We start from the raw sequence: 10,000 nt of genomic DNA, 5'->3' as shown, positions 1-10,000 counted from the left end.
AGACTAAAGAGAGAGACTGAAGCCTCCTCAGGGGGGGCGCCGGAGAGCTGAAGGGGGGGCAAAGATACTGCAGGAGGTGGATTTGAGTCAGAAATCGCACCCAGTAGAAGAAGTAGAGGCCGGAAACGAAGCCATTGGCCTTGGCCACCTGCGAGGGAAAATGGAGAGAGGTCTTCAAGGATTTGACTATTTTCATAAACTCGAAGCCCTTTTATTCACCGCGGGAGTTCTCCTCGCTCATTCTGGTCGGTGTTAGTCGGGCGTTACAACACCTGGCTGACCAGAGAACTAATGTGGGGTGAAAACCATCCTGACTCCCTGCTCGTCGTTCAAGTGTCCCACCAGGGAAACTGACACTGGACCATTGTATTAAAGGACGCCATTCCTCTGTCCCCCCCCCCCCGAGCAGCTCTGGGACTCTCTGGTCACCGTCTGGTTCTTCTTCTCCCGACATACCGGCAGAAACTAGACTCTGCTACGCCTGTGGTCGGGACCGGGAGGAGATGGACCAGCGAGGCAGAGCTGAATTACAGGCCTGCTCTGACCGGAGTGTGTTTGAGGCTGCAGCCACAGACCTGGATCAACTCTCGGACACTGCGACATCTTACAGCAGTTTTTGTGAGGACGTGTGTGCGCCGACTAAAACCCTCTGCACATACGACAACAACAACAAACCCTGGTTTACAGAACCAGGGAGCTTCGTCAGGCCGAGGAGGAGGCCTGCAGAGGTGGGGGACTGAATCCCGAACAACCGGGCCAGAAACACGCTGACGAAGGAGATCAGAGGAGCTACGCTGAGAAGCTGGAAAACAGGTGTCCAACCAACGACCCCCCACACACACACACACCAACTGGCTGACGACCCGAATGTGTTCAACTGTAGGTTTGACACAGTCACACCCCTCACCCGCTCCGACATCAAACCACCACCTGCCGCCCCTCCCCACTGACCCCCATCTGCACTCAGGATCTGTGTGTGTGAAGATCAGGAAGGCACCAGGACCAGACGGCGTGTCCCCCTCCTGCCTGAAAGTCTGTGCTGACCAGCTGGTCCCCCCCCACCTTCACACAGATCACTGCAGCGGTGTGAAGTCCCCCTCCTGCTTCAAACGCTCCACAATCAACCCGGTCCCCAAGAAGCCCTCCATCACAGGATTCAGTGACTGCAGGCCCGTCGCCCTGACGGACATCACATGACCCCTGCTGGACCCCCAGGTCAGTGGATGATGCAGTCAACCCGGGACTTCACTACATCCTGCAACACCTCGACTCTCCAGAGACATGCACAAGGATCCTGTTTGTGGACTTCAACACCATCATCCTGGACATCCTTCACACCAAACCCACCCAGCTCACTGTCCCACATCACATCCAGCACTGGTGCCCCCCAGAGATGTGTGCTCTCCCCACTGCTCTTCTCCCTCTACACCAACGACTGCACCTCAGGAGACCCAACGGTCATCGGCCTCATCCGGGACTGGGACCAGTCTGCATACAGACGGGGGGGTTGGACAGCCGGCCCTCTGCTGCGGTCAGAACAGCCTGCAGCTGAACACGCTCAAAACTGTGGAAATGACAGTGGACTTCAGGAGCTGCCCCCCAACACCATATCCAAACAACATGGTGTCTGCTTGAAACCTTCAGGTTTCTGGGATCCACAATCTCTCAGGACCTAAAGTGGGGCGTCTAACATGGACACCATTATCGAAAAGGCCCAGCTGAGGATGTCCTTCCTGTTCCAGCTCAGGAGGTTCAAGCTGCCTCAGGAGCTGCTGATCCAGTTCTACTCTGCAATGATCCAGTCTGTCTTCTGCACATCCATCACTGTCTGGTCTGGATCGGCCACCAAACAGGACAGGAACAGACTACAGCGGACCGTCAGGACTGCAGGGAAGATCATCGGTGCCGACCTGCCCTCCATTCAGGACTTATACAAGTTCAGAGTCAGGAAACATCACTGCAGAGCCATCACACCTTGGACTCAACCTGGTCCCCCTTCTCCCCTCTGGGAGGCGCTACAGAGCACTGCACGCCAAAACAACCAGACCCCAGAACAGTTTCTACCCGCGGGCCGTCGCTCTGAACACTAACAGCAGTCGCACAGTCAGGATCAACCCTGCGACACAAACATCCACTAAACGTAGCTCATCGTTAACGTGAATATCACTTTCTAACTCTACACACGCTGTCGTATCCACCTGCCTCGTGTACATAAAGCCACCTGTTACATTAATATTAATACTTATTTCAGCTGTGGTTCTGACTGTAGTTCTGCCTGTAGTTCTGAATGTGGTTCCGACTGTAGTTCTGACTGTGGTTCTGAACGTGGTTCTTCCTGTAGTTCTTCCTGTAGTTCTGACTGTAGTTCTGAATGTGGTTCCGCCTGTAGTTCTAACTGTGGTTCTGAACGTGGTTCTTCCTGTAGTTCTGACTGTAGTTCCGACTGTAGCTCTGCCTGTGGTTCCGCCTGTAGTTCCGCCTGTAGTTCTGACTGTGGTTCCGCCTGTAGTTCTGACTGTGGTTCCGCCTGTAGTTCTGACTGTAGTTCTGCCTGTAGTTCTGCCTGTGGTTCTGCCTGTGGTTCCGCCTGTAGTTCCGCCTGTAGTTCTGACTGTGGTTCCGACTGTGGTTCCGACTGTGGTTCTGCCTGTAGTTCTGACTGTGGTTCTGCCTGTAGTTCCGACTGTGGTTCTGCCTGTGGTTCTGACTGTGGTTCCGCCTGTAGTTCCGCCTGTAGTTCTGACTGTGGTTCCGACTGTGGTTCTGCCTGTAGTTCTGACTGTGGTTCTGCCTGTAGTTCTGCCTGTGGTTACACCTGTAGTTCTGACTGTGGTTCTGCCTGTAGTTCTGACTGTAGTTCTGCCTGTGGTTACACCTGTAGTTCTGACTGTAGTTCTGCCTGTGGTTACACCTGTAGTTCTGCCTGTGGTTACACCTGTAGTTCTGACTGTGGTTCTGCCTGTAGTTCTGCCTGTGGTTCTGCCTGTAGTTCTGCCTGTAGTTCTGCCTGTAGTTCTGCCTGTGGTTCTGACTGTAGTTCTGACTGTGGTTCTTCCTGTAGTTCCGACTGTAGTTCTGCCTGTGGTTACACCTGTAGTTCCGCCTGTAGTTCTGACTGTGGTTCCGACTGTGGTTCTGCCTGTAGTTCTGACTGTGGTTCTGCCTGTAGTTCTGCCTGTGGTTACACCTGTAGTTCCGCCTGTAGTTCTGACTGTGGTTCCGACTGTGGTTCTGCCTGTGGTTCTGACTGTAGTTCTGACTGTGGTTCTGCCTGTAGTTCCGACTGTAGTTCTGCCTGTGGTTCCGCCTGTAGTTCTGAATGTAGTTCTGCCTGTGGTTCCGCCTGTAGTTCTGAATGTGGTTCCGCCTGTGGTTCCGCCTGTAGTTCTGAATGTGGTTCCGCCTGTGGTTCCGCCTGTAGTTCTGCCTGTGGTTCCGCCTGTAGTTCCGCCTGTGGTTCCGCCTGTGGTTCCGCCTGTGGTTCCGACTGTGGTTCCGCCTGTGGTTCCGACTGTAGTTCTGCCTGTAGTTTCGCCTGTAGTTCTGACTGTGGTTCTGACTGTAGTTCTGACTGTAGTTCTGACTGTAGTTCTGCCTGTAGTTTCGCCTGTAGTTCTGACTGTGGTTCTGCCTGTGGTTCTGCCTGTGGTTCCGACTGTGGTTCTGCCTGTAGTTCTGCCTGTGGTTCTGCCTGTGGTTCTGACTGTTGTCTCTGTTTTCACAGTTGGAGCTGAGTGACAACAACCTGTCCGGTTCTCTGGAGACTCTGTCAGAGAAATGTCCCAACCTGATCTACCTCAACCTGAGCGGGAACAAGATCAAAGAGCTGAGCAACGTGGAAGCACTGGTCCGAACACACACACACACACACACACACACACACACACACACACACACACACACACACACACACACAAACACGAACACACACTGACGTCTCTCTGGTTGTGGAGCTGCTGTTTCTAGCTGCTAACATGCTAACATGCTAACACGATGTTTCCTGCTGCAGCAAAACCTGAAGAGCCTGCAGAGCCTGGACCTGTTCAACTGTGAGATCACGTCTCTGGAGGACTACAGGGAGAGCGTGTTCGAGCTGCTGCCTCAGGTGACCTACCTGGACGGCTTTGACCAGGAGGACAACGAGGCCCCCGACTCCGAGGCCGACGACGAAGGTGGGATACTGTGTTTAGTGGAGAAACCAGTATAAACTCACCTGTAACCCCCTCCCCCCATGAACGTGGTCTCCGTGTTTACAGACGAGGACGGCGAGGACGGCGCGGGGCAGCCCGGCGACTACGACGAGGAGGAAGACGAAGAGGAGGAGGAGGACGGCTCAGAGGGAGGAGAGGTGGGGCTGAGCTTTCAAGTGAACCGGGGAGATCAGGTGGGCAACTCAGGCTTCGGCCTGCAGGTCAGTCCACAACCGGCTCAGACGGGTCTGCTTCACCTTCCCACAATGCACCTGTCCTCAGCCATAATAACGCCATGTCGGAAATCTGCATAGCAGATTCGCGTTAATAACTAATACCATCAATAGTTGGATTTGCACCATCTGGTTTCCGCCTGGTCTGAACTGAGCCGGTCTAATGGATTGACCTCAGGTGTGACCTCAGGTGTGACTGTGTTCTTGACCAGGTTCAGCACCATAATGGCCGCCTCTGAGGACACGCTGGTAAACAGGAAAGCCGGTTTTGGCTCCTTTTTGGATTAAAAATGACGTTTTTAAAACACGATCTTTGAGCTTTCTTCCTACAAAACGACATTATGTACAAAAGGCTTTTTTTTTTGTCTGTTTAAGGTTAAAATGTCGATTCTAAACAATTGGAAGAAATTAGTCTTTTTTATAATGTATCTTTAGACATTTTAGAGTTAGTTTTTATATTTGTTTATATTATGGGATCGGGGATTTCTGGGGTTTTTTTAAATATATTTTCCAATTTATTTTGTAATTTATATTATACATTTTTTTATTGTTTTAATTTTATTAATGTTGTAAAATGCTATTTTTGTTAAATGTTCTATAATTTACATGATGTGTATTTTAGTACATACACTCCAAAATAAAACCAGTAAACCCATTTTTAACACCAGCCCGTCAGAGTCGGTCCGATGGAGATCAGCCTGGTCACGCTGACGTAGACGTGATTAATAGTTTTAGAGCCTCGTTAGTGTCGTCCAATCAGAAACTAGCTCCTTCTAATAGTCTTTTATTTTGAAAGTATTGGCTGTCACCGCTGTATTATAACTGAAGCGAAACTTCTTCTTCTGTCGCCGTGCTTCGTCTCAGGAGGACGACGAGGATGAGGACGACTATGCGGAGGAGGAGGAGGAAGGTGAGTGAAGCATCATGGGATTTTTGTGGCTTGTGCAGTCAGAATCCTCTCCTCTGATTGGTTGGTTCTCTCTCTCTCTCTGTGTGCAGAGGATCAGGCGGGCGTTCAGGGGGAGAAGAGGAAGAGAGACGTGGAAGACGAAGGCGAGGATGACGACGACGACGAAGACGACTAGTCCTCCAGCCGACAGTCGTCTGTGTGTCGTCCTGTCCTGTTTCTGTCCGTCTCAGTCCACCTCCGGACCCGACCTCCGCCAGACAACAACAAACACTGCAACAACAACAGGGACAGCAACAGCAGCAACAGGAACAGTGTGATCTGAGATAGCTTGTTTCAGTTTGTTGTAGAATCTCACGTCTTTATTTTTAGATAATATATAAGAGTACAGAGAAAGAAGATTTTATCAGAACTTCACCTGCTGAAGATTCCACACGTTTCCCTTTAAAACCTGGTTCAGGATCAAAGTTTCTGTCTGTCCGGTAAGTCCGCCACCTCTCCGCATCCTGAACTCCGATCCTGAACTCTGATCCTGAACGTCTCGCTGGATGACTGAAGTTTGGCAGCAGATTTACCAGCCGAAACGAAACTTAAAAATCCCGTCCTGCTGTGGACTGACTTCCTGTTAGCACAAAAAAAAAAAAAAAAAAAAAAAAAGAACCCAGAATGATGTCACTTCCTGTCCTCCACCGGACCGGATTTCGGTGTGTTGTCTCGGTGGTCGGCTCTCCCTCTCGACGGCTCCGGCTCGTTTCAAGCGCAGAACGCGTCTGGTGTATTTTCTACTTCAGGGACCGGAGGCTCACTCTGCTGGAGCAAAGAGCTTCCTGTCGTAGTTTTCTGCTGAAGTCCAGTTCAGACTACAAGACTTTCTGCCGCGATCCGCCTGTCCCAGATACAAACACGCTCCTAAGTTCTCCAGTTTCCGATTGATCCATGTGGCGCTGCACGTGTGTTACCATAGTTACCAAATGATCTTGTATAAACGGCGGCTGAACGTCGGGAGATCCCTTTCTGAACGCTTGTTGATCAACGGATGATTGAATCGGTCATAGAATCCTGCGGTTGGTCCGTTTGCTTTCAGACCGCAACGAACCACCAGAGTCCGCTTGGAACCGGATGGAGACCCTCCTTTTCGGACCGTCTCAGTCCAGTTGTTAAGTCCACGCCAAAGTCTGACAGTTTTCACACCGGGATAAAGGAGCCGAGCTAAACGGCAGACTTTTTAAAAGCCTCGACACCTGAAGACCTGCTGCACTCTGGGATCGTTTGATCCAGCCTCGGAGTCATCTTGTAATCAGTAGACCAGGTCTGAGATCGGCTGTGTAGCTTGTGAACCCTCGCAGCAGCGTAACGGTCTGGGACAGAAAAGCTCTGCAGGTTTTGAAAGTCTTGTATTCTGCACTGGCTTTTGTTTTTGTTTGCTTTCTACGAGCTGGAACTGTTTCCCTTTAATCACAGCTTTCTGAAAATACCTGCGGAGCTTCAAAAACCACCAAAGTCTCGAGCCGCCCCGAGCGTACAAACGTGGGGTTGAACCTACAAGCAGAAACCTCACCTGTCGTATCAGGAGCTTCCTTCTCCTCTTCGTCGGCTTCCAGCGGAAGTTTTAACGAGCGCGTTCTCAGGAGAGCAGGCCGGTTTCTGAGCCTTCGGCACATCACTCCGTCTGCCAGACCGGACCGACAGTCCACATCCAATCTGATCTACACCTTTTCTTTTTTTTTTTTAAATCGTTCAGGTGTCGCGGAGGACCAGAACCCGGTTCTTCCCGCAGCCATATCTGATTCTGGACTCTTAACAGGAGAGGAGAGCTCAGTGTGTCTAACACCCAATCAGGGACGTCGCCTGTTTCTGTTCAGGATCTTCACCGTCACGTTTGAACCCTTTAGTCTGACAAACTCTCTGAACTGGACGAATAGTGATCACATTGACTCTGCTGTCTCTGCCCCGTCACACGTTAGAAATATGCAGACCTGCTGTAGAGGTGACGATAATACCGTAATATTCCCAGTGTGCGTTTGATTTATTGTAGGGATTTTCCAGGGAAGATTAGGGGCGGGTGGGAGGAAATCTTAGTTCTGATGTGTGTGTTGGAGTTGACAGCGACCCGTTTTGTGTTGTTTTTTGTCCCTGAACAGCAGCTGTTGATGTTTTGTTTTTTTAGTTTGATGTGAAACTGAGCGGCTCACCCTCAAACCGCCCGTCCCCCTCGTGATGTCCAGACCGCCGCCGTGTCACTCTTCAGGCTCCGCCTCTCTACGGAGGACCCGAACCTCCAACTGAACCCGCCGCTCCTCCTCAAAGGAACCGTTTACCTTCAACCTGTGGTGCGTTCAGGTGCCCCTCAGAGATGTGCATGTTTCCCAGCAGGTAGAGAATTCAAATGTCCAATAAAGAAAAACGTCTTTCAAGTTTCTCAAATAAAACACGTGAGATTCGGATCCGAACTTTTAGTGTATTTAAAAACTAAATTAAGAAAAATAAACCTGGATGTTCTGATTTGTATTTTTCGAGGATAAACGCCTCACCTGAACGCAGCATTACAGCGACAGGCGTGCAGCGGATTATGGGACGTGATGGAGGCGGAGCCTGAAACAGGACACACCTGTTGTGTCTGATTCAGGTGTCACTGCTCTGCGTAGGATTCTGCGGCCACACGAGCAGCGACTTTTTACTTTTTATTTCTCTAGCTGTATTAAACAGGACCAGACCTGACCTGACGGGAAGTAAATCATTTAATAAGGTTATAAATAATCAAATAAATTGATAATAAGTACAAAAATATTATCACACAGACATTAAAAAGTGTCCAAAACATTTAGAGAAAAGTGCATTTTTACGTTTCTGTCCCGATGAGTCGGGTTTGTTCCTGATGACGCAGCAGAACTCTGCGCAGCTCTGACTTTTAACTAAACTGCTGTCGAGTTTTATCTTTTCTCTCGTTTACACTCTTAAAAGCGACTCGCGTCTGGTTCAGCGTCATCGTAAATTAAACCTGTAACGACGGGCTTCGGCTGACGCGAGGCGTCCACGTTTGTTCCGTTTTTCAGGCTCTCCTGTACCCGTCAGAACTTTCGGGAAAGTTTAACAGTCGTAATTACGACGGTTGGAAATTAGAAACTACGTTAGCTCTGATGTGACGTGAAAGCCTGAAGATGCTTAACTAAAATAAGAACCATTTTATTTTTTAAGATCCGCTCTTCTGAACCGTCGTCGGCGTTAGCGGGTCGTTAAAATTTACCTCGTCTGTAGACGCCTGTGGGTTTGATTCCCGTCAGATGTCAGCGAACGCGCTGTCGTCGTGGGAAGCCAGTGAGGGATCGCGCCCTTGTTGCTGCATTAGCGGCTCCTCCTGGTTGATCGGAGCGCTGCGCGGCGTGAGGCGGGAAAACCGTCAGTCCCGTTGACCCGTTGACCCGCTGTCGGACGGTCGAACGAGCCCTTCGTTGTCTGAAGCAGACTTGACACCTTTCTGCCACCTGAGCCGGCCCGCAGGTGAGCAGCCAGGCTCCGCCCTCGGGCGTCCCGTATAGTAAGAATCTGTCTCTGCTGATGTCGGACAAACTCTGTTTGAGGCTAAAACATCGTCGGCCCTCGGAGGATTTGGCGAAGGCGTCGTGAAGCGGACTCGGCCGCTGTTCCAGGTGTTTTTAAGAGTGTAAAGTCCGGCGGACCTGCTGAGGTCACTTTTAACTCTGGTTTTTAAGGCAATACTGTAAATAGACTCTCAGCTCAGTTTCAGGTTTGTTTTATTTTTAATGAATTAAATAATTTTACAGATGTTGTTTTTCTGCAGCGAGGTGATAGTTGACCCGTGTCTTTGACCTTTGACCCCAGCTGTTACTTTCCCTCGTCATCCTGTCTGTGGGGAACCTGTGTTTGACTTTTTGTGTGGTGTAACTAAAATATATTGAGGGGTTTTGAATTAAAAAAATATATAAAAGGAAAAGAAGTTTGATGTGTTTAAATACGGCAAAACGTTTCTCTTTGCGTCAAACACATTTTATACATCAACCGTCACGTTAGTGTGAAACTCACCTGGTTTAAATGTCACCTGTTTCTCAAACAAAACGCCAACACCTGAATTCATCCTGTTACTTTTTATTTAACCAAACTTTATTGAGATTTGATCCCCATAAACAAAAACAAAACATAGATAATGGAGCTGCAGACCAGGAGCAGCTCTCAGGTGAGGAGGAGGAGCAGCTCTCAGGTGAGGAGGAGGAGCAGCTCTCAGGTGAGGAGGAGGAGCAGCTCTCAGGTGAGGAGGAGGAGCAGCTCTCAGGTGAGGAGGAGGAGCAGCTCTTAGGGTAGGTAGAGCAGCTCTCAGGTGAGGAGGAGCAGCTCTCAGGTGAGGAGGAGCAGCTCTTAGGGCAGGAGGAGCAGCTCTCAGGTGAGGAGGAGGAGCAGCTCTTAGGGTAGGTAGAGCAGCTCTCTCAGGTGCGGAGGAGGAGCTCTCAGGTGAGGAGCAGCAGCTCTTAGGGCAGGAGGAGCAGCTCTCAGCTGAGGAGGAGCAGCTCTTAGGGCAGGAGCAGCTCTCAGGTGAGGAGGAGGAGCAGCTCTTAGGGTAGGTAGAGCAGCTCTCAGGTGAGGAGGAGCAGCTCTCAGGTGAGGAGGAGGAGCAGCTCTTAGGTAGGTAGAGCAGCTCTCAGGTGAGGAGGAGCAGC

General features: G+C 50.4%; 1 protein-coding gene and 1 long non-coding RNA gene across 4 annotated transcripts in view; both read left to right on the top strand.

Moving 5' to 3' along the window:
* anp32e (acidic (leucine-rich) nuclear phosphoprotein 32 family, member E) overlaps nt 1–9,282 on the top strand; it is a 17,200-nt gene extending 7,918 nt beyond the window's left edge. Inside the window, exons 3-7 of one of the 3 annotated variants that reach the window (XM_044172142.1) lie at nt 3,725–3,847; nt 4,010–4,172; nt 4,257–4,348; nt 5,288–5,333; nt 5,423–9,282. In XM_044172142.1, the coding sequence (XP_044028077.1) occupies nt 3,725–3,847; nt 4,010–4,172; nt 4,257–4,348; nt 5,288–5,333; nt 5,423–5,508 (510 nt within the window). In that variant the 3' untranslated portion in view covers nt 5,509–9,282. Of the gene's footprint in view, nt 1–3,724; nt 3,848–4,009; nt 4,173–4,256; nt 4,412–5,287; nt 5,334–5,422 lie in introns of all 3 variants that reach the window. The other 2 variants (XM_044172141.1, XM_044172140.1) reach the window with 2 other exon arrangements.
* Nucleotides 9,283–9,610: 328 nt separating this feature from the next.
* The window catches only part of LOC122864649, a 1,267-nt gene continuing 877 nt past the window's right edge, over nt 9,611–10,000 (top strand). The window contains exons 1-2 of the long non-coding RNA XR_006375262.1: nt 9,611–9,684; nt 9,876–10,000. The exon at nt 9,876–10,000 is cut by the window's right edge and continues 877 nt beyond it. This is a non-coding gene — a long non-coding RNA (uncharacterized LOC122864649). The remainder of the gene's footprint in view (nt 9,685–9,875) is intronic.

Source organism: Siniperca chuatsi, linkage group LG17 (assembly GCF_020085105.1).
Source record: "Siniperca chuatsi isolate FFG_IHB_CAS linkage group LG17, ASM2008510v1, whole genome shotgun sequence".
Taxonomy (NCBI): domain Eukaryota; kingdom Metazoa; phylum Chordata; class Actinopteri; order Centrarchiformes; family Sinipercidae; genus Siniperca; species Siniperca chuatsi.
This window is presented reverse-complemented; position numbering and strand designations above follow the sequence as displayed.